General features: G+C 39.5%; 3 protein-coding genes and 1 long non-coding RNA gene across 8 annotated transcripts in view; all 4 read right to left on the bottom strand.

The window, feature by feature from the left end:
• Positions 1–5,065, bottom strand: part of stau2 (staufen double-stranded RNA binding protein 2) — a 63,708-nt gene extending 58,643 nt beyond the window's left edge. For 2 of the 4 annotated variants that reach the window (XR_008946948.1, XM_057013619.1), the window contains exons 1-5: positions 4,990–5,046; positions 3,695–3,902; positions 3,187–3,317; positions 2,415–2,574; positions 1,700–1,835 (exon numbers count right to left, since the gene is read on the bottom strand). Coding sequence is in view for 3 of the 4 variants with exons in the window: in XM_057013619.1 (XP_056869599.1) it covers positions 1,700–1,835; positions 2,415–2,574; positions 3,187–3,317; positions 3,695–3,893 (626 nt within the window). In the remaining variant the exon portion in view is untranslated. Of the gene's footprint in view, positions 1–1,699; positions 1,836–2,414; positions 2,575–3,186; positions 3,318–3,694; positions 3,903–4,915 lie in introns of all 4 variants that reach the window. The other 2 variants (XM_057013617.1, XM_057013618.1) reach the window with 2 other exon arrangements.
• A 1,013-nt stretch (positions 5,066–6,078) lies between these two features.
• Positions 6,079–16,373, bottom strand: LOC130514194 (ubiquitin-conjugating enzyme E2 W). Its single transcript, XM_057013645.1, has 6 exons — positions 16,232–16,373; positions 15,534–15,625; positions 10,903–11,005; positions 8,634–8,789; positions 8,126–8,201; positions 6,079–8,044 (listed from the first exon to the last, which is right to left on the bottom strand). Exons 1-6 carry the CDS (start codon positions 16,244–16,246, stop codon positions 8,031–8,033), a joined length of 456 nt encoding a protein of 151 aa, XP_056869625.1. The 5' UTR covers positions 16,247–16,373; the 3' UTR covers positions 6,079–8,030.
• LOC130514198 (uncharacterized) lies at positions 12,918–15,527 on the bottom strand. Its single transcript, XR_008946955.1, has 2 exons — positions 13,653–15,527; positions 12,918–13,343 (listed from the first exon to the last, which is right to left on the bottom strand). It is a non-coding gene; the product is annotated as an uncharacterized LOC130514198 (long non-coding RNA).
• A 1,026-nt stretch (positions 16,374–17,399) lies between the features above and the next one.
• On the bottom strand, positions 17,400–19,171 carry LOC130514196 (elongin-C). Of its 2 annotated transcripts, none has more exons than XM_057013646.1 (4): positions 19,047–19,171; positions 18,625–18,647; positions 18,271–18,414; positions 17,400–17,843 (listed from the first exon to the last, which is right to left on the bottom strand). In XM_057013646.1, the coding sequence occupies exons 2-4, from the start codon at positions 18,626–18,628 to the stop codon at positions 17,653–17,655; spliced, it is 339 nt and encodes a 112-aa protein (XP_056869626.1). In that variant the 5' UTR covers positions 18,629–18,647; positions 19,047–19,171; the 3' UTR covers positions 17,400–17,652. The 2 variants fall into 2 exon arrangements, with proteins under 2 accessions (XP_056869626.1, XP_056869627.1); XM_057013647.1 differs by having other exon boundaries at positions 19,106–19,123.
• Between the last annotated feature and the right edge of the window lie 4,615 nt (positions 19,172–23,786).

The following is a 23,786-nucleotide window of genomic DNA, read 5'->3' as shown; positions in this document are numbered from 1 at the left end:
CTCTCTTAGAAACCTATCCCTGTGACATATGACATTGACAGACATGCTGGAAAACAGATTTTCTCCTGTACCCGCAGACATTTGTCTTTCACCCCGTGTTTGTTCCTGCATGGATCAAATTGTAAAAGATGGGAGCCAGATGCTGGGAATGACTGCTGATGAGACCCGAGCCTACTCATGGATCCCCCGTTTGTCCCTTGGCTACACCTCTAAAATTTAAAACCCTATTCCACACATTTGGCATCTTAATGACACATATCGACAGTTCAATCAGCCCCAGTTTAATTAAAACACAAATCAGCCGTGGTACAATCACAATCAACATCACACTCTTCTGTTTGTGCAAGAAGAAACACAGCATTATCGATTTAAAAATTAGCTGTAATCTGAAAAACAGTAATAAAACAAAGCAATTCCTACAGTGTGTGTGTGTGTCACAAAATGGGTTCTCAGTCAAGAAACGCAGGACTTTCAGTGTTACAATGAGAAAACACTGCCATCTAGTGGAAACCATCACTTCTAAAAATACACAGTACAGTATTTGAAAGTCTTACATTAACCTAAATAAACAGACAGCAACAGAATAAAGTTTCCTATTGTCCCAGGCATGCTGGTTGCTCCGAAGCCACATAATCCATCTCCTTTAAACTGAATGTGAAACTTATGTCCCACTGTCTCTGTATTTAAAAATCCATCATAATACTTAGAATATCAGTAACAACATAGGACAACCATATTAATATATTTTCATCACTCTTAACATTTATCAAACCAACATGGCCAGATACGATTCTCCACCAAAAACAGAACTTCAAAGAGCAAGCGTGCCTTTTAAACACGAGAAACAGATGTTATTTTACACAGCATTCATTACAATTATTTTTTTTATAAACCCTCCTTACTTGCTGATTTTTTTAAGGCCCACCATGCACAAAGGTAGTCATTGTACCTGGAATTCATGTCAGGCCAGTCAACATGTCCAAATTCCTAAACGAAATTCCTTCACTGGGGAGGGGGGATCATTAATTGCACCTCTGTGACATTTTTATGGAGGTGTAGAAATGGCTGGACAGCTAAAGCGAGAGCCAGAAAGAAAGCTGACAGAGACTGAATGCAACAAGATCCCATGAGTGCAGCATGTTCATCAGTTTAGAAAACACATGGAGCGGAGGGCCACATCTGACATGCATGTGAGCCATTGTGATCAAAGAGACACAGCGCGATCAGGCCAAAACGGGTCAAGAATATGTCCGCCCTACTGTGGATGAAATCGTACAGCTCACTTTCTTCTGTGTTTTCACCAAGTATGAATTCATCACAACTATTTCAAACATCTACATGTGGACTGTGACTAAATTGTGATGTGTGTGGCAGCAATGGTCATGAAACTTTACAGACCCTTTTAAAGCTCAAATTAGACTTTCATTATTCTGATCTACGCATATGATTACTCATGCTGGACTGCCTTGATGGCTTCCAGCCTCCTCCTTGAAAAAATTGCATCACAGGGATGTATTCCACCATTTGTTGCCCATTCCCAGATCTGTAGGAGCAAGTCTTGCTGAAGTCAATCAGCACAATCCATTTCTGTTGTATTTTTGAGAGTCAGTTTGAGTCCCGTGTTGGAAAAACGTACCAGCTGAGTATCCATGCCATGTGTGTCCTAATGACTTTAGAGCTAGTTCAGTGATGGGCTCACCTTTGGTTGAACATGCCTCTGAAGTTATAGTTGGCTCTATAGTTGGGCATGGGTTTAGGATCCAAAGGCCTGTAGATCGCTGGTTCTCCTCTTTTCATCGCTAGACCATTTAGCTCCACTGTGGGTGTTATACTGCCTGTAGGTGAAGGTAATAATAGTTTTTGAATGCAAAAATGTGCACATTTGGAGTAAATATTAAGCAGAAATCATATGTTGCATGTGTGGTAAAGATAATTGTTCTCTAAAAAAGTCAGGATTATCAATTGACTTCACAGAGGTTGTTTATCAACCTAAAAACAGCAGAACTTCCCTACCTGTCTCATTTTACATAACACATAAGCTTCTAATACAACAGCTCCCTAGTGAGGTTGCATAACCTATCACAGGGTTTTCTTAATTCCTCAGAAAGGTTGGATATGAAATGTTCCAAAATTACAGATGCCACAGAGGGCAGGGGAATTAAGACCTGGGATACTAAGTTGACAAAACATAAGTTTGCACTTAGCCAGCTTTCACTGGATGTTATCTGAAAGCACTTAGCCCACTGTCGACACTTTTTTTTTTCCTGAAAATTTGTACCATATACTTCTGATGGTTTTCTTATAATATGTCTGAAAGCTTGCAACCTAAAAGATTCCTAGAGTTCAGCAATGTGGACAAAGCTTTGACATGTTACTTCAGTTCACAAAGTACGTTTTTGTTGGGGTTTCAATACCCGGGTTACTGTTGATGTCCACTTTTGGAGAGCGGGGGGCTGGTCTGGGAAGGACACTCTCCTCCAGTGCTTTAGCAGCTGTGGAGTGTTGGGCCTTTTTAATGCTGGTACCTTCTGCCTCCCATACCTGCTCCCCGAGTGCGAGTTGAACAGAGAAGATCTGGAACAGCAGAGCGGGATGCATTAACATTGATTGCTTTTTTCATCACATTCCATTTGCTGAGCATATATCTGTGCTCAGAAATGTGAAACTCAAGAATACCCCATCCATTACTTTAAAGTCTATTTGTATTTTCTTTTTGCCGTAACTTTAGTGACCAATTTCTATTCACGAAAAATCAGTCAATCATATTATGTTATGTCTATACATGAAGCAGAGCTGTTTCATGTTGATTCGAGCTGCTTTTCTTCTTAGCATTAGAGCTTAGTACAGTAGGTTAAGGTGCACCTTTATTTGGCAGGATAGCAGGACAGCTGGGATAACTGTGTCAGATACCCAAGTAGGATGACATCATAGTAGAGCTAAATTTAACATTAAAGAACTGGACAATAAGTGAGGCCTGTTGAATCATCTTTCCATGCTGCTTGGTGGCAATACATCTATGCTAGATGGTGCTAGACAAATCTAAATTATTCTGTATGTATTGTATGTATTATGTATATTATGTAAATGCAGCTGAGTAATTGTACACTGTCCCTGTTACATGAAATAAAAACAACTGCAGAAAGAAAGTCTATATTTTCCACATCAGTGCCCTTTGGCAATCCTCACCTTAGCGTGTGCAGGTCCTCTCTCACTAAGAAGCTTGTACTGTGGTTGGATCCTATTGAAACGGGCTAACTCATTCACCAAACACATTGGAGTTTTCTCTTTAGGGTTTGCCATGTTCTCCTGGGGTGGGCCTAAGACACAGTGCAACAGGATGCATATTACATGCTCACGACAGATCATTGTATTTCCAACACAAGCAAGGGTTTCCTTAACATTTCTTCTTAGGCAAATGTTAGACAGTTCTATTCGCAGGATCTACAATGCACTTCCAAATCATAGTAGCCTTATCTAATTTAGTTGCTTTAACAGTTTTTAAAAATCTGAATCTGTAGCAGGCATACGGTTTGCAAGGTTTGGACAATATCAGATTGAGACATGCATTAAAAACAGAAGTTGTAACCATCTTGGTTATTAATTATTAAATATGCAGTTCGACCAAAAAAATAAATAAATGACTCCAAAAGTAAATGTCCCTTAACTTTCCCTGAAGAGAGCCTGTTTGGTCTACCTGGTGATGTGGCAGACACAGGGGCATCCACAAATCCGCCTGCAGGAGCTGGACAGGCAGGTGTGGGAGCCGGACCCGTGCCATTGACAGAGGGCTGCAGACCCAGAGGTCCTGGGCTGGCCATGGCCGTTGGGGGAACTCCGGGAGGGAGGCCAGGTCCAGCCAGGGGTGCTGAAGTCTGTACTTTCACTTGAGCCATGCTCTATTCCTAAAAAAACAAAAACAAAAATAAAACAGACAATTTTAACAAATTAACATACCCTATAAATGTAATTTGTTGAATAATAATACATATAATACTTAATGTTGATGATTATCATCTCTTACATTTCTGCAAACTCAAAAAATAGACTTTAACCATAGTGGCCACAGGCATAACTCAAATCCTGTCCCACAGGGAGCTAATACACCCAGACAATGAAGCTTTATTTGAAGGAGCTTTGCTTGTGTTACTGCTGCTAAGCTCTCTGGAAAAGGGAGAGAATCCTGTGAGCAGCCTGCACAAGACAATGACCCCTCAATAACATTTCATTTGAGACTGACAAGAGCTATGGAAGCTGTCAGGGACAGAAACGAGTTTGCAGGGAAAATAAATTTGTCTAGTTAATGTTACACTACAGCAATCGTGTTAAGATGCGGGTGCGTGCAAGAACTAACTGTTGATTGGCTTGACAATATAATAATTCATCTCAACTGTAAGGTTAATTCCCTTCATCCAATCGATTTTAAAGCTTTTAATATGGCTTTTGCATCTTGCACATACCTGACTGTGGGGGTCACACTCTTACGTGGATGTAATGGCCCTTTTACGGAGTCGTTAACACACCTATTGTAAAACAGCCACCCTATGTATGCTCCGTAAAAATCATGCAAGGTTAAGTTTGACAGACAGAACTGGTGGCTCGTCTGCAACCTATGGTACAGCTGCGACTACGTATATCTTAGCAGGAAGCTAATGTTGCCATCGTTTAAAATGACATTTCCTGTGAGTGTCAGTTCCTAAAGTTAAACAAGCACAACTAATAGGTGTGCCTCCTGTCACATTCATACGGCTGCATTGAGTCATGATGAATAAAAAATATATAGCATCTCCTGAAAGGCTACTTTAGCCGGTTAACAATCATCATGGCTGATCGGCCGAACACTCTTCTTGCTAACATCTCTACACAGCCCATTTTTCCATCAAACTCTGCGGGATTTAAGTCATTTACAAGCTCATACTTAGACTGGCGACAGCATGGCAAACATGCCAGACTCCCTGGGAACAATGGGACGAATAATTAATTATATTTTACCTTTGTCCAGGGCGAAACCCCAGTTACACCTCCGACATTGGCAAACACTAAAGAGAACTGGATGGAACAGGGAACACACCACGTAATTTGTGTGAATAAGTGATTAAAATGTTCCACGTTGGACATGAAGTCAATTTTGACATTTTCTATTGTGAGAGTTATGTGTTGATAAAGAGGGCAGTGTCGCATATTTAGTATTGTTTACCTCGTGTCCACGAGTGCAGTTTAAAGTCTATTATGAATGGAGAAGCCACCCCCCTTCGAATGTGTGAATGGTTCAGTCCTGCTTCGCTTCCTCCAAAACAGTTTTAGTCTAGTGAATTTGTTTGATGTTACAGCAGAATTCCCGCTGATTGCAGTAATGTAATTTATCCCTAAACTATGGACAAATATTGTTAATGAAAACACTTTGACATGTCCTTTTTAAATAGCTAAAATACAATATGCACATGCATTTTTAATGGGCAATTCCACATTTAGTGTAATATTTAAAGAAATTAATGAATCAACAAACAAAGAAGCCCCTTTAGCTCAAACAGACAAACAAAAACACCCTGGAACTGTATAGGCAGCAACAGAACATGGACCCTGCCAGTCACGGTGCATTTTAGTCATGCATGGTCTCTGTCATGAAGTAGTTTCTTTTTAAAATGTTAGTACTATGGATATGGAGACAGTGTTTATTCAGAGAATCTGCTTCAATTTCCACCGGAATGTTTTTATGTCAAAAGAAAAAAGTAATTAAGGCTAAGATTTACAGTAACAACAGTTAACCACTAGATGGGGATACTAAACCGTATACAGATGAAAAATAGCTAACCATTTACAAAAATAACACTCCGAAAAAGTATGATAAAAATTTGATGGCACTTGCATTAGTACATTAGGAATGAAGTCATTGATTATTAACAAGACTTTATAGAAGTTATTTCTGCAACCATTTCTCTGTTTTACCTTGTCTTTCATTTTCTGCATGTTTTATTGGTTGATGTGTTTTAGTGATTTTGTATCAGAGGGGAGAGTTTTATACAATTTTATATATAAAGTCAATTCAATTCAACTGGATTTTACAAAAAATGCAGAACTGAATAAAAGTGAATCTTTTCATTTATTGAAAATGAACAGGCACCTATTACATGGAGCTTGAACATCCCAGAAAAAAAAATCCAAAATAAATAACACACACTCATTAGTGTTTATCACTCACAATCTGCAAGCTAAGAGTTCAAACCACATTGAAAAATACACTAAAAATTAAAAAAAAAAAAAAAAAAACACACACACACAAATCCATGTAACATATTCACTTGCATGTTTGCACTGATCCACTGCTCACTGGGTGAAGGCTTCTCATCCCACCACAAATGCTGCCAAATTTATGGTCAACATTTTCCTTCCCATAGTTTCACAGCACTGTGACAGCAGACAAGACCCATTATAAGGAAGCTAGTCAAAAAAAAAATCATTGGTTAGATACATTTCTTTAAATTATCCATATATAATCTTGGAGATAACGCTTTGCTGTTGTAAACTCTACAGTAGAGATCATCATCACATTCATTCGGGCTCATTCAAGAAGCTCAGCTAGACCCTGGCTGGGAGGGGAGAGAGCAAATGCAGTACAAATATCCAAAGATGGAAAATTCAAGTATCGTTAATTGGATGGCAATCTTTGGGAATGGAGTGATTATGGTCTGAAAGGACAAAGATGCAATGCAGCCTCAGTAGAAATACATCCCATTATCCATTATCTCTATGGAGAGATTAAAAGTTGGTCACAATGGCTGATGCCAATAACAAAAAGTAGGAGATTTTGAAATGCATGCACCCCCACTGTAAAACTGCTATACATATTTTCCTTTTTATACCAACAACAGGGTTTGTTGAGCCTAGACTTATTCTAATCTGTAAAAGATACTATAAGAAGTTATGCACTCCTATACTCATTCCTCAATTGCATTGTCTGCTAATGCCTTGCAATCATCCAACAACTTATACTTATGTACAATAGGTTTAGACATATTATTTCACAACAGAACAGTCTCTTTTGGTGAAAATAGAGTTAAATTCAAAACATCTGATAGGTATCATTTTAGAGGTGATCTTTATTGAAAAAAGTACCTGAGCCAAAACTCTGACCAGAGGGGAAATCACAAAGGCTTTGTTGCTTAACTACTTCTGTAAAGAATCCCCTTTTATCATTTAGCGTCACGCTTGAAGAATTTAAAATTAAATAAGAATTTTTAAAAATTGAAAATGGCGACTCACCAAATCCAACCCAATTTCAGCTTGTTGAAAAACAGTACAAAAAGAAATCAAATCTTAAAATCAAACATTTTAGAATATAGAGGCATTTAAAAAAAATAATAATAATACAAAAAAAAACCCAGATCACACACAACTATGATGTCTCATAATCTTTTAAATGGAAGATGCATATTAACAATGGACTAGTGAGCACTGTGAACTGATTTGTTTTAATTTCCATCTGTACCGACTTTTCTAGAGCGGGAAGTAAGACACCCAGGAATCAAGCTAGAAGTTAAATACATTTTTACAGTGCATCTGATTTAAAAAGGGGGAAAAAAAGATGATGCATTCTTTTGGGGTTCTAATGGTCGATCCCTTCCAGAAACCAAATTTGATTTGAATATCTGTGTGTAGGCCCCAGCATGCATCCATCATTATTGCACAACACAAGGAACTTAAAATGCACCCACGCACAAAAGTAACAATACAAATAATTAAAAGAGGAATTGGAACCATCTTAGTACTTGCTTGCTTCCTCGCTGCATCCCAAATGTTTAACCAGAGGGAAAAAACAATCCGTCTTGGGTGCATCTCAATGTTCCGATATTTTAGTTCTCTATATTACAGTCGCGTAAAACATGCACCCACTGGGAAACTGCAGCCAAGAGCCTTCAACGCATGGTGTCCATGGTTCCAGTCAAAGGTCAGAGTTCAGAGACTGAATCTTTAAAAAGTGCTTTCAAAGGTCAGTAGGACTTCTTTCTTCTGCATCTTATTACAAAATTTGTACATTAGCATGTATCATCTGTGAAACAAAGAAACATGGAGATATAACAACTTAAAGCAGCAAGTTTTATACATGTCATTCAATCAGGGAGATACATACCGTGATACCACCATTTAGTCTTCTTTGGATTTTTATTACATGTTCTTACATAAAAGGAATTATCAGGCGGTCGTCTCTGTGGCAGAGAAAAAAAAAAGTTTTGAATGTTTAAGCAGGTTATTTAGAAGAGAATCTCCACTGAGGTGTTGGACAATGCACAAAGATGGACGAGTCCACAAATATCTATCACTCAATCGCAGTTGCTGATATCTAGTGGCAGGTTCTGGTATGGGCCAAACCTTTTCAGTCAAAAAAAACCATCATCCAACAATGAAAGTAAATTAATGTCTTCCACTTCCACTAGCTGTAATCATCAAATCACATTTATGTATTTTTGAGTTTTCATCTTTTAATTAATTTAATTTTAATGGGTAATCTACCAATAAAACAAAGTAACGCATTGTTCAAATGATAGAGTAGGGTTTTTTTCTACAATAAACGTTATTGAGAAGAATTATACATCTTTATTGGCATTAATGATTCAAACCCTCCATCACAGATGACTTACCTTTTCTTTGCAGCTGGATAACATGCTGATAATGCTAAGACAAACTGATTGCACTGAGAGGGCTGGCGACCAATCTTCAGTGAGTATTGACAGACAGATGTGACCATTACTATATACGTGAGGATGGACAGGTATATTCTCTCCTGTGAATATTACCTGTGGTAACAAATAGAGAGACATTCCAGTGTTACCCTAATAGACTGTAGAAGTTAAGATCTGTCAACATCAACTGCAGATGGTAAGGCTTATTTTTGTTTGAGCTTAGGTGTAGCCCTATACAACATGGAACTCTAGGATGAAGAGGGGGGCAAAAGCTGTGGTAACAAACCAGATTTGGCCTCAAAGGAAAAAGCTCCCCCTCTTCAGACTGGGGGCTGATATGGCGAGTGCATTGAGATGGAAAATGAAAGTAAAAATGGGTCCTACTTAAAACATCTTGGCAGACAGTGTCCCTCACTTAACGTAGAGGCTTGAAAATAAACTCACGACAGAAACAGTTTCAAAAGGCTACATATATAATGTATACAATGCTTTAAGATCTCATGGGCATATTGTTTTTCTCTATAATTTTACTTGAGTCTGATGGCCAGCTATGGATTTAAAAGGTGTCATTTTGCAATCACAGTTCCACAACACAGTGCTGAACCTTGAGATGCCCATAAAACCAACAATGCACTCTCTTGCTCTGCTTTCCTTTCCTTTCCTCTCCTCTCCCACATGGAGTCTGAGATCATTCCGGCAGCTCGTGGGTTTCTGTTTGAGAAGATGGTAGCCTGGTTGCTAAGTAGATGCAGGTGTTTATCTAATTTTCTTCCCACTGACATGTTCGTTATTCTTATAGAGCTGGCCTCCTCCTGATTGATTTTAAGTACAGTGGGACCTCTACTTACGAAATTAATTGGTTCCGTTGTTTCGTAACCTGAAAATTACGTAGTAGAGATGCGTTTTCCATGTAAATGCCCTAATCCAGCCCTTCTCAAATAGTGGGGCGCGCGGTGCGATGCCAGGGGGGGTACGTGTGACCCCGAAGAACATGTTTGTTTGTTTTTTTGCCGTACTAGAATAAAGTGTAATTGCACATCCACTACAGTGGGGGCAGTGGCGCTCTCATTGTCAGAGTGTGCGCAGGCAGTATTAGCTCTATGGTGTAGAGTTTTTTTGCACCGAGCATTCGCGCGCACACACCACAGAGCAAGAGATATGAAGAGCAGTGACTAAACCAAGACAGCATGAAAAAATACTTAACAGTGATGAAAAGAAAGGCGGAGGGAGACAGAAATAATGAGACAAATTAATTAACGGTTAATTGATGCACTTTAAATCTTTTCTGTTACAGACTAAAAAACAATGTTAATAAAGCTATTCTTTGTTGTACGTTGGCCTATATTTCTTTCTTTTTCTTTTTTTTGTTTTCTTTAATGTTAATAAGGATACAATGTTATGTAGGGGTGTACTTATAACAATTTCATAGACAAATGATACTAATTATAGTCAAAGCGGAGAGTGGGGGGGGCGCAAAATGTTTTCTTCTTCCTAGGGGGGGGGCGTAACTGCCCCAATCCGTTCCAAGCCCTCAAAAATTCGGACATAATTTTTTTTATAAATCATAAAAATGCATCAAAACATGTAACAAATACATGTTACAATTAGATTACCACACAATAAATGTAGGAATTCAGTGCAAGGCTTCTCCAGGAACAAAATGAACTTTATTACAGGCTAATCTTACATTAGCCGTCATTACTAGCAACGAATTTAGCAACGAATGCACTTGTGGTAACACCGCCATCTAATGGACAAACATACGAACACCCACAATAAATTCCGAAGACGCTGGGATACACACTAACGTGTACATATTGATGTCCCTCCTAGCCAATGGGATTACAGGAAGATGCTAGGCGATAGCCAATGGCAGAGCAGCTACAAGCATGTTTGCGTTCGCTAAACTCCGCGAGCTGCGAGTAGCAGCGGTAGCGTATTTTTGCCTTTTGTATCCTGAAATTTCTTTCGTAACAAGAGGAAATATTTTCCTGACGTAACCTGAAAATTTCGCATGTAGAGACGTTCGTAAGTAGAGGTCCCACTGAAATCTCTTTAAATGAGGTGTCGGTGGGGGCTGTGCAAGGAATCCAAAGTAAAAAAATCACTCCCTGGTCAACTGCTGAACAAAAGGTTTGAGCAGCTCTTCTAATGTTTATGTCCTTTGTTACAATGTTACACACTAACATTTGAAGTCTACATCTGACCTGGAGTTATTTTTGCTTACCTGAGGTGAGTCAAAGGGATACCGACTACTAAATTTGAAAAGCAGCTGAAATTTCTCTCCTTCGTATAGTGTGCCTGGTGCTCCTTCCATGTCTACAATCCATCTGAAAAGACAAGCAGCATTGTTGATAAGTAAAACCAAAATGTGAAAACACTTTTAATTTTAAATTAAGAGAGGCCTCAATTCCAGCAGTCACAATCTCAAATGTGTGGCACCATCAAGACATTGCAGATGTGTCTAAAAGATGTACCCTAGAGCCAAATATCCTGACATTCAATATACAGCTGGGTTATGAGGACAATTTAGTAATATTGTGATACTTTATTGAGTTTATGGACAAAAGCTTCTTCCCCTCTGCCATCAGGCTGCTGAACACCAAGTGACTTATCACTTAAGCACCATGTACAGCAGCCAGTCGGACTCACGAACAATACATTACTCCTGCATGGACCTGCACTATTTCTTACCACTTATACCACTTTATGTATATACTGTATATATGTCTTATTTTATTTTATTTATCTTATTCTAGTGTGGTCTTCTTTATGTTGAATGTCGCAGCGTCACACCATGACAAATTCCTAGTTTGTGTAATACTGTGTATTACATGAACAATGGCAATAAATCTGCTTCTAATTCTGATTCTGAAAGCTAATTTCTCTGGCTACAGAACTGTGCTAACTGGGCAGCGGGACATTTGTTTTTTCTCAGACTCTACAATTAATATAACCCAGAGGTTTAATTAATGTATTACAGAACATTCATGAGGATATCGTCCTCTCAGTAGGAACCTTGAGGACTAACGGGGACATTGATTATGCACCACAATCACTAGTCTTTTGTACTTTCTTCAGGTTCATAACCTTCGGCATAATACAATTAAATATAAATGTACACAAAGACAAGTCTGTCTGGAACATTACTTGGAGACCAAACAACTAGACACAAGATTAACTTTTACTTCATTGATTTGATGATTTAGAGAAACACCCAAAGATATTTTGTTCTGTCATCAAGGAAATCAAAGAAATAAGCCATTTGGTGTATATGGGCAAGCCAGTGTCATATGCGTATATGACATGGCTGCAGCAGTTGAGCCTGATAGCATTAGGCTTGGCCATCTGTGTTAGCATACATCAACTGAGAGGGATAGAAATGTAATTATCAGCACAGATAAATGTGCTTTAAATCAATTTTTTTTTAAAAACAACTTTATAATCACCATCATATGGACAGGAATAACTGTGCTAATACACTGGGCTAATAGACTGTCTCCCTAAACTTTAAAAACCCTACAATTAAGCTTTCTCCTAAGAAAGAAAAAGTCAATAATCATAAAAAAAATTAAGATGAACCTGAGTTTGTAAGATGAAATATAATAAATTGGACTGAGCTGCGAAGCAGAAGGTTCTCAGTTTGAGCCCCAGTGCAGACGAAACTTGGAACACCTTCAGAGCACTGCCAAGGTACCCTTGAACAAAGTACAAAACCCACAAATGCTCAAAAATGCTTGCAATGAACTGACGACTCATCCAGGGGCATAACCCTGCCTTCGCCCAATATGTGCACCCTCCCCATGACCCCGAAAGGGATAAAGTGGTCAAGAAGATGAAAGAGACATTGCTTTCTTTTTTAACTGGGAGTGAAATCTTAATTTAGAAAATTGCAACATAATGGTGAATAAAGACCAAAGATCACTCTGCACCCTCACTTGGAATGACCCCCTCTGAGCTTACAAGACCCTCAAGAAGAAAGTGCGCAGACTAGAAAGGAAGTGGCATTCTTGTAAAATAGATAGCTATCATGTAGCCTGGAAAGACTGTCTATTAGTTTACAGTTTCCGTAAGGCTAGAACAGCTTATTTTTCTTCTTTAATTGAGGAAAATAAGAACAACCCCAGGTTTCTTTTCAGCACTGTGGCCAAATTAGCCATCACCAGATGTGCTGACTGTGGGAACATACAGGTTCTCCAACGAGCCCTTAAACTCCTTCAGCCCTATATATTTTTCTGAGGCATCATTGCTAATTCAGAAATCCAAGACCACCACGTGTCTTTTAGATCCCATCCCAACACACCTGTTGAAGGATGTTTTACCAGTGATAGGCAGTTCTATCCTGGACCAGATCAATTGTTCTTTAGTGACAGGTTATGTACCCCAGTCCTACAAGGTGGCAGTGATTAAGCCGTTGCTTAAAAAAACATCACTGGATCCTGATGTCTTAGCAAATTATAGGCCAATATCCAACCTTCCTTTTATCTCTAAAGTTCTTGAGAAGGTGGTGGTGACTCAGTTACTGGAGCACCTGCAGAGAAACAGCCTTTTTGAGATGTTTCAGTCAGGCTTTAGAGCTCATCACAGCACAGAAATGGCATTTCTTCTACTAATGATCTTCTCATAGCTTCAGATCATGGACTGGTCTCTATGCTGGTTCTGCTGGACCTCAGTGCTGCCTTTGATACAGTTGATCACAGCATCCTGTTACAGAGACTGGAACATGTGATTGGGATTAAAGGGTCAGCAGGTTTAGATCATATTTATCTGATAGATACCAGTTTGCTCATGTCCATGGTGTTCCCTCCTCATACAGTAGGGTGAGCCATGGAGTTCCACAAGGTTCTGTACTTGGACCAATCCTTTTCACCTTGTACATGCGTCCCCCTTAGGGAACATTATTCGGTAGCATAAAATAAATTTTCATTGTTATGTCGATGACACTCAGCTTTATTTATCCATGAAACCAGAGGAGACAGAGAAGTTAGTGAAGCTTCAGACCTGTCTTAAAGACATAAAGTCCTGGATGTCTTCAAATTTCCTCCTCCTTAACTCAGGAAAAACTGAGGTCATGGTGTTTGGTCCTGAACCTCTTAGGGATAGATTAGATCACATGATCACTCTAGATGGTATCTCATTAGCATCTAGTCTCTCTGTGAGGAATCTTGGAGTAACCTTTGACCAAAATCTCTCACACATTAAAACAGTCTCTAGAAGTGCCTTTTTTCATCTGAGGAACATCACAAAGATCAGGAAACTACAGACGCGGCATGATGCTGAAAAGTTAGTCCATGCATTTGTTACTTCCAGGCTGGACTATTGTAATTCTTTATTATCAGGGTGTCCAAACAACTCTCTAAGAAGCCTCCAGTTGATCCAAAATGCTGCAGCCAGAGTTAGTTGCAGCTAGAATAATTTTAAAAACCCTTCTTTTGACTTACAACGTCCTCAGAGGCCTAGCTCCTTCCTACCTGGAGGAGCTATTGACACCTTACCAGCCCAATAGACTGCTCCGCTCTCAGAATGCTGGTCTACTTGTGGTTCCCAGAGTCTCTAGGAGTAGAATGGGGGGCCAAGCATTTAGCTACCAGGCCCCCCTGCTATGGAACCAGCTCCCTGTCCAGGTACGGGAAGCTAAACATGATCACCCCACTGGGTCATGGTTTCCTCTCCTCTCCTCTCCTCTCCTCATCAAGTAGACTAGTTATGCTGTTTCTTGTGTAGTTTTTCTGCTCCCCCCCCCCGTATTCATTTACAGGTATCGCCGCTTTCAGAGCTGCGTGATGACCTACGGCCCCGCTGACCCACTCGGTCGGCGGCTTGCATAAATAGTGTATTTTTGTATGTGTATGTGTTTCTGTGGTCTGTGCTTCTCCTCTCCTCTCCATTCTATCATCTACCTGTCCTCCCCCCTCTCCTCTCTCTCTACCCAGCCGGCCATCAGCAGGAGGGTCCCCCTACATGAGCCTGATCCTGCTCAAGGTTTATTCCTGTTAAAGGGGAGTTTTTCCTTGCCACTGTCTGGGGTTAGGCCCTGGGATTCTGGAAAGCGCCTTGAAACAATTTTGATTGTAAAAGACGCTATATAAATAAAGATTGATTGATGGATTGATATGGCTGTTGGATGAACGTGCAATTTGCAATGATGCAGTTGATAATTAGCATTATGATATAGTTACAGTCCAGGTTTATTTGTCCTTTGTGTTTTAAGCTGCAATGTATTATCTTCTATCATGTTTGCTGCTACTCAAAAGGAAATTGGTCATTTCTACTGCTTCTTTGAATTCTCTATATAGTTTTTAAAAGATGTTTTTTAGGTTGAGATGGGGATCAGTGGGTGTTCTCTCTTGTAGTTGTCACAAGTGTTTTGGAAAAGTCTGTCACCCTTATTTCCAAAAGCAACACAGGCTGTTGCTTTAAATGACAAAGACTGCATGTGGGTCATTAAGTAGCTCTGCATGTGTGAGACATGGTTGCCGATAAGCTCAGAACCTGAAAATATTGCAATGGCAAAAAAACAACAACGATGTAACCTGCACAAAAAAGTGAACGAGCAACAGTGGCTAAACATTCCTATGGACCTTTATGGATGACTTGCAAAAAAATATTTTTTTCTAATAGGAACCAGGTCTATCATTATATTTCTTAATGAGAGAATGAATAACCAAGGAAGAATTAGCACTTGTGTTTCCTTTGGTCCAACCTACAATGGTTTTGATGTCACTCACAATAAACAATAAGGAAATGCAGCAAATCTTAACAACTTCAAAAGGGTGATTTAATTGGACAGTAAAATAGCTCATTGGAAACGACTAACTGAAATTGTAAATATAAAAAATAAAGGGAATGTGTACTTACTGTGTTATGGTATTCTGCACACTTTTCTCATTGAGAGTCATTCCTGGGGGAGGGTCAGTTTGCAATGCTAATAACTCCTTTTGTAGTCTTTTCTGTAAAAAAAAAAAAAAAAGGTGTTATGTTTGTAAGAAAAAAAATAAACATGATTTTATTACGATTTGGCTGTAAAAGGAACGTGGCACATACCTGTGCACGAATACAGGACGAATATTTCAGTTCGGAACAAAGAATAAAGTCATTCCTACAGTAAATTTCAACGTTGCGCTGCAGAGGTGAGTGTGATACACCTGTTAGGCTGAAGGGGAAACTCCATCTGCGTACTATCCTGCTAGCTAGCGTTAGCAAACGGCAACCAATCTAGCCAGAATTCCCACGTATTCAAGGGAACTGCGACGTCACAGCTACCATTCAAAAAGTTATTGAGGAAAAACACAAGACCACCGCACGTCAGCTCGCATTGCCTCAGACGGCTCAGATGGTCGCTTTGACTTTGGCTGTTGACGGGTTGTGTCGCGAAGCAAAGCTCGAACGCAACGGTGAGCCAGCAAGGAGTGATTTCATCCCTTTTGCTCCACTGTCATCCCCACTTACAATCTAAACCTGTACAAAAGTGAACTAGCTGACAATTCTACTGGAAAATATCAGACTGGTGTTCGGCCAAATTAGTAAAATGCAGTCACTAGTGATTGTACTCTTACCTGCATCGACGCCATGATGGAAACCCCCACCGCAACGGCTCAGACGGAAGGACTGTACGTCACGTCAGTCAGTCACGTGATTCAAAGTTGTGACAGAAGAAAACAATTCAGCTGGAGTGTGACGTCACAGATCAACATTGTCCTTACTTCCTTGGTATTACCAAGTTGGTAATATCGAATTATTCAGAATTGAGTGAGACTTTTTTTTAAAAGGTTTTTGTGATGGCGATTTTAAACCCTTTAAATGCCATTGGTGTAATGTAATGTAATGTTGGTGTAAGACTTTTTCAACTACACTTTTTAAATTTTTTTATTCTTGCAGCCATTCTTCTTGCGTGCTAGGTCAAAGGGAGGGTTAGTCTCGGTGGAAGGATTGCTGGTTGAGGCAGATTATGGATTATACAATTAGAGAAATAATGCGCACGGATAGACTTCCTAATTAGTAGCGCAAGCCCCTTGGCAATGACATGGGTCCACAATCATTGGAAGATCAAAGGTCAAAGTCCCCCAAATCGTCGTGTTTACCGTTTGATCTCGTGGACTCGACGTGTTGGTCGGATGTTCTGCTTTTTTAAAAAACGTTTTAGCTCTTTCTACCAGTAGATGACGCTCTAACCTTAACCTCTTTCCCACATTTTTCCCAGTTGTGGCATTGCTGCGTGGGACAGCAAGTATAATTCCGTGAGTTTCTTTTGAGGGAAAATAAAGATAATCTGAACTCTACCCAATATGGCACATGGCTTTTTCAAAAATAACAGGAGAAACAAATCCTTTTGCATTGACTGATACTGTAAACTCAATTTTCACTATAAGTAAAATTTTTATATTATCATTTTGCTTGTTTAATCAACCAAACCCAATACAGTCTTTGATAGCATTCAAGTGATATTACTATTTAAAATGCACATGGTATAAAACGCTTGGTAAAATAAAGACTGAATTCTATCAGATTATTGCATACAGCTAAAGTAAACCTGAATAGGTGACTATGAAGTCAAGTACCAGGACAGCACTTATGTTTCCCATTTATTAGTAGAAAGAATAACCATTCATTATGACAAGATTCAGTATTTTGAACACACTTGCCATAAAGCCACATAGAGCTTAGGTGAATGTGCTTACTTAAGTAATGTGTACTTCATTCTGAATAAGAATGCAACTACAACAGTTCTCACCAAGCATCTGTTTATTAGGCTGGAGAGGTGAAGAAATATGTATGCAGGATGGTGGGGGCCATTTTTATTCTAGTGTACTTCAATGCACACTGCCATACTTATTCATCACATTAAAACAAAATATTTTAATGCTAATAAAATAATGACTGTAAGCCAGGTGCAAAGAAAAAGGGTTCATATAATGGCAAAAGCAAATAAGAAAAAAATGTCTAAATGTGTTGGAGCTCCAATATTTTGTCTGTAAATTTAGCAATCCAAAAAGTTTGCAGCCATGAGCAGTTCCAGGGCAATCTCCGGAGCAATTGGGAATTCGGGTATTTCTGTAGAGCTGTTGGTGTAACGGACCTTGTAGGTGAAGTACATGCAGACCTTGGATAGAACATGAGATGGAATCTCCCTGAAGTTTACTTCATTGGTTTCATTCTCAGCAAACTGACCTGTGGGTAGATATGATAGGAATACATTTTACAACTTAACTCTTCAACACCCTTAAAGTTAAAATGTTGAATGTTAAAGCTTGGGTCCAACTTCTTGCACTAATGCTTGATTTCCTATTTTTTTTTCTCACTACTTTATGACACAAAGTCATAAATCTCTCTGATAAGATTTACCATTTCATCTGCTGGGGTTTGACTGACTATATAGCACATACAGCGTGCTTGTTGTTGTACAAAAAAGTTAAATTATGTCATGAAATTATTTACATTTTAATAAAGTGGGGCTGTAATGGATAATGGACAGTTGCTGGAGTTCACCATATATGACTTTACTGTGAGTTTAAGCAATTGAGAACAAACTAAGACACAATAATATTTAATGCAAGAAAAAGATCCAGCTAATCACTATAACTTGTCTTATCCTCACCTGGCCCACTCAGCATGGCTTTAATAGTGCCAGAAGTCAAAGCGTGTTCTCTTTTGACAATAAATTCATGGCCATCTGAAGAGATCAACTTCACATACATGGCATCTGGTCCTTCACAGCCACCGTAGATTCTCTCCTCTCCATCTGTTGAATAATAAAATCTGATGTTTTCGAACATATAAAATAAATGCTCAAGACCCAATGAAGCTGTTTAGTGAGTTTAGAGAAATGTTAATAGTTTCTGTAACCAGCATGATGCGAGCATCCACTACAGCAGGAGCAGAAATGGATGTTAAAATGTATGTCATAAATTTTCCGAACACATTCATATGCAGAATATTTATGATTACTCACCCATTATTTTTATTTTGTTGAACCTGAAAGGAATACACAGTTAATTAGCGCATATAGATATAGATTGTAAAATGTGGACTTAAACAAAATAACTCGTGGAAACCCACTACAATATACTATAATTACGATCTTACCGACGTAACATTACAATTCACAATTAATCATAACTGACAGATGAATTTAATATAGCAAACGTTAAAATCAACATTACTACAAATCTGAGTTGTTTTTTATGAACTTCCTGAAAGCAAAACGCTTTCAAGTTAACGGTTAGTGTTAGCTTGCACTGGCTAACAAGCTAGCTCGTTATAAACGAACGAAAAAAAATGTCTTTGAATTTTCTTTAGCGTTTAAAATTTAATTGAAACGAAAATATGACAAGATAGAGACATGTTACACAGAAGTCCAATAATAGGTCTTACCACTCTGCCCTAGAAAGGAGAGTGGAGATTCCAGCTACAACTAGCCAACAGTCTCTTACCCGGAACTGTTCACAAGTATGCCTGTCCCCGCTAAATGTCTTCCGTAGATTAAATATTCAGATAGTTCCTGTCCTGCAAATTTCTCATTGTAAATTGTAGCTACCCCACTTTCACAATATTCAATATTTTGCTTAAGTAAATAAGAATATTAATTGTTATTATTAACAAAGACGTTGATTTCTGGATTAGGCGTAAATAGCCATGTACTTGCGCAGTAACCACAAGAGGTGGCGCCTTTGCTTCATGCATCCTTGTCGACTGGCTTCACTTGGAAAGATCAATATGAGCAGGTGTTAGGTTGACAGGGTAGACTTTAAATCAGGGGTGCTCATTACGTCGATCGCGATCTACGTCGATCGCGGAGCTAGTACTGATCGATCGCGGCGTGGCATTAAAAAATATCAGCCCATCATTTATCCCATCACTTGATTTATATACAGGGCAGCCAGTTAGATGACAACTGAATTTGACATTCAGGTGACAAATCAAGCGCAAACAACGGCGCTAAGTGCAGCAGAATTTACGATGTCAGCCTATCATCAATCCCGTTACTTGATTGACATACAGGGCAACCAGTCAGAAGCGCTAAGCGATTAAGCGAATTACCTCTGATTTTAAGCCCTCGCTAAAGCTTATGGTCATCAAAATGAATGAGGGAGCGGGACCAAGTAAGAAGACAAAAACATATCACTTTCATACGGAATGGGAGGTGGACTATTTTTCACGATGTCATTTTCGAAGTGCGTAGAAGATTATTAAGTACATGAAGATTATTAAGTCCAAATACGTTCCACCATGACTGATGAACATTTGGAAGTGTGCTTGAGACTGGCTGTCAACAGCTACTGTCCGGACTATGCATCCCTGGCTAATTCAATTCAGTGCAAGTCATTAAAGTAAACTCAGGCAATTACAAAAAAATGTTAATAGTTAATTATTATGTGTGTTTTGCAAAATTGGCTCATTTGGTTATGCAAGGTACATCAACATACATTGTACATACAAAGAATCCTCAATATTTTTGAAAATTAGATGGTTTTCATTTTTGTGGTGGGTAGATCACTTTGACTTGGTCATTTTGTAAGTAGCTCGCATGCTGAAAAAAATGTGAGCACCCCTGCTTTAAATAATAGGCTGTACATAAAACCTCACCTCAACGACCCTTTATATAATGTTAAATAATAATATAATATAATATAATAATATATTATAGTAATAATATAATATAATAATATATAATATAATAATTGTAATATAATAATATAACATGTGTTTGGATATTTCTACTCAGTTCTAAAAATATTTTAAAAGTTGTTCTTTACACAATTTTTAAAGGTACTCAGAGACATGCTTAAATTCAAAATATGACTTTACTCTCCTGAACACAGCTATCTCATCTGCAAAGCAGAAGTCTACTGAAAGTTCTTGTAAATTGCTCTCTTTGCCCCTGAGGTGTGGGGCTCCTCATAGATGATTGCAGGAAATGTCAGTATTTGTATTCCATCTGGCTGTTTGTCATTCAAATGCAGACTAATAATGCAAAGAGGGGAGGGGAAAAAACTATAAAGTGGACAGTATTTCACAAGTATCATCAGGGACTTCTGCTAGGGAAAATAATGGCCAGGCTGATGCTGTCGAATTAGTGTAGTAGAGACACACGCGCGCACACACACACACAAACACACACATGCACAAAACAATGTCTAACCTTCGTACCCAGAACACTAATAGTGCTATATGATCAGAGCAGGCAGTTGACGGCAGACACTTTGATGTCTCTGATTTCCCCCTCCCTTCTGCAGCTGCTCTCAGCTCTATTTTGGGAAGCTATAGAAAAGGGTTTCCTCAACCCCAGTACACCACAAACACACAGTAACATGCAAGCACACACACACGCACACACACGCACACACACACACACATTCTCCTAAGATCTGCAGGGCACTTGGGGTCTTGGGTGAGGTGAAACTTCAGTACGCGGGATCGATTGAGCAGAGCAATAGCTCAGCTGTAAAAGCCCTTGACTAAAACCAGGTCAGAATTTTCGCCATGATGGAGCAAGCAGGGGGAGGAATGTCTTTGGGCATTTCTTCTCTGAAAAGAACCAGAAGCATGTCACAATCTTTTTCAGTGTAATGTCCTTTTTTTGCCTGCAGCAAGTCACCATGCCCCTGAATTCTTGTGCTGCTCATTGACTCATGAAGCAATTAGCTCTTGTGAGTCGCAAACAATTACCTTTCCTTGGAATGAATTCAGGGAAAGTTGATTATGATATATTTCAGGGCTGGATACAAAATATATAAATGTTTTTTTGGGCTGCACTACATAGAACAATATTTGGTGACAGTCTGAGGCCTGACTCACATTTGTTATGTAATTCTCAGATGGACATGGTCTGTGGCAGAGGTGTTAAATTATAACGATCCTCAGGCTTCTTAATGCAACAGGACTGTAACACAGGAATTACATCGTCAATGCTTTCAACATATAAAGGGTCTTTTATCCAGCTATCCTGTATATATAGGATACTTAATGCACTAAATGCATAAGTAGCAAACATGTGTGCAACACAGGGCCAAAGAAGAATCAGTCTGTCCTGTACACACTGTCATGACATTGAACTATAACATCCTTCAGTAGATATTTCTACTTTAACCGCTGATTACTGACAACCAACATTGGTCTATCATATTCTCACCACACAATGAAAGATTCAGATGGCAGAACACACAAATATGACAACCATATCCAATGGCTGGAGGCAAATGTATTACACAGAGGCCATGCCTGCTTGTTTGACCTATAATGACTCACCCACACCGAAAACAACTGCCATGTCATTAGAAGGATGCTAAAAAACAGATGATGTATCATTTCATCTACATGTTTGAAAAAGTCCATATGGAAATGTTGTTATGGGGGGACAACAACAATGTAGCATATTCCTTAGTTAAAACACTGGTAGGTGCTTACCACGGATGACAGAATGATTGGTTGATCGGCATTTGGAACCTAGATTTGTTTGTACAAGTAGACTTGATGAAGAAATGCTAAGCTAAGCTAACTATGCAAGGCATTTAAATTGGATCTGAGTTATACCGATATTTCAGCAGCAGATTTAAAAAGGGAAAAAAAAACAGTGAGCACTGATATCCCTCACTGCTTACAAGAGCTAATCCAATTTTAGAAGCACAACGAAGTTGCTTTTTTAAACTTGGAGGGAGAAAAGGTAAAAAAGATCAACATATGATTTTCATCATACACTGTAAAGAAATGTACTTTAAAAAAATCCGACAATAGAAGATAGACTGCTGCCTTGGGAAGATATTGTATAAATAATTCCTATATCTGCATTTATAAGTTAATATATTATTATTATTATTTTAATATGTATTATATAACAATTGAATGTCTGTGTAGATTCTCAATCATCCAGGTCATTGTATCCAAGGTAGTTTTCTATGTCAACTGGACTGGGTTTCTTCTCTTGAAGACGTTTCGCCTTCTATCCAGAAGGCTTCTTCAGTTCTGAAATTGCTGGGGAGAGAGCTTGAAAATATATAGCCCCTGTGGACCATTTGCATGCTAATGATCTAGGTGGTCACCTGAGAGTCGTTAGCAGGGTCGTTGGTCGGGTCGTTCACCTCGTTTCTGTTGAGGTGTCTCCCCTTTGTCTGCTGGATCACATGGTGGTGAGTCACTGGGTCTCCTGGAATGGTGTGAATGTTTGTTTTGCTGTTGGAAGGAGTGGAGGACTCCATTGTAAGTGGGTGATAGAAAGTGCCTCAGGCCACCACCTCTGTTTAAGGATGGTTTTTCCAATTTGACATGGATAGCTTCCTTGACACCCCTTTCAAACCAGCAGTCTTCTCTGGCCAGTATCCTTACCTGGCTGTCCTCGAAGGAGTGCCCACTCTCCTTTAAGTGTAAGTGGACTGCTGAATCCTCTCAGAAAGAGGCTAGTACACCCAAAGGACAAGACACCAAGACCCAAACAAAGTAATGTTGTTTATGCTATACAGTGCCAGGAGAAATGCAAGGAACTGTACATTGGGGAAACCAAACAACCTCTCCACAGAAGAATGGCACAACATAGACGCGCCACCTCTTCGGGTCAGGATTCAGCATGAATTGAACACAATCATCTGCACAGGGAAAATAGGCAGAATCAGAGCTGCACTAAACAAACCTGGATCGAAGATCTGTCACGGGCGGGTTGACTAGGACCCGAACGCAGGCCAGGACACAGTGGTAAAATGGTCAAACAAGCTTTATTTACAGGGGGAGGGGGCACACAAAGAACACGAGGAACACGGAGCACATGAGGAACACGAGGGCAGCCCTCCAGGGCTGCGGAGCACACGGGGAACACGGGGGCAGTCCTCTAGGGCTGCGGAGCACACGAGGGACACGAGGGCAGCCCTCCAGGGTGCAGGGAACAGGGGGCTGCCCTCCAGGAGACACAAAGCTGGAGCGGCCCTCCAGGGCGCAGGGAACAGGGGCGGCCCTCCAGGTGACACGAAGCTGGAGCGGCCCTCCAGGAAACACAGAACACGACGAGGAAGACCAACAGACACACTGACAACACTGACAGAACACCCACACAACACAAACAGACACCCTGGCACTGACAGGCAGGCACAACCTGCTTAAATAGGCAGCACGATGTAAATTGCCTAC

Source organism: Takifugu flavidus, chromosome 17 (assembly GCF_003711565.1).
Source record: "Takifugu flavidus isolate HTHZ2018 chromosome 17, ASM371156v2, whole genome shotgun sequence".
In the NCBI taxonomy this organism is placed as follows: domain Eukaryota; kingdom Metazoa; phylum Chordata; class Actinopteri; order Tetraodontiformes; family Tetraodontidae; genus Takifugu; species Takifugu flavidus.
Note: the sequence above shows the minus strand (reverse complement) of the source record. Positions and strands in the feature narration are given on the sequence as shown.

What these genes read in the sequence shown, in the direction of transcription:
- LOC130514194 (XM_057013645.1), bottom strand. An exon ending in GTGCAGAATACCATAACACA is followed by an intron (nt 11,006 to 15,533) that starts GTAAGTACACAT and finishes TTGTCTTTTCAG; the next exon opens with ATGGATTGTAGACATGGAAG. An exon ending in ATCCCTTTGACTCACCTCAG is followed by an intron (nt 8,790 to 10,902) that starts GTAAGCAAAAAT and finishes TTGTTACCACAG; the next exon opens with GTAATATTCACAGGAGAGAA.
- LOC130514196 (XM_057013646.1), bottom strand. An exon ending in AGCCATGCTGAGTGGGCCAG is followed by an intron (nt 17,844 to 18,270) that starts GTGAGGATAAGA and finishes ATCTACCCACAG; the next exon opens with GTCAGTTTGCTGAGAATGAA.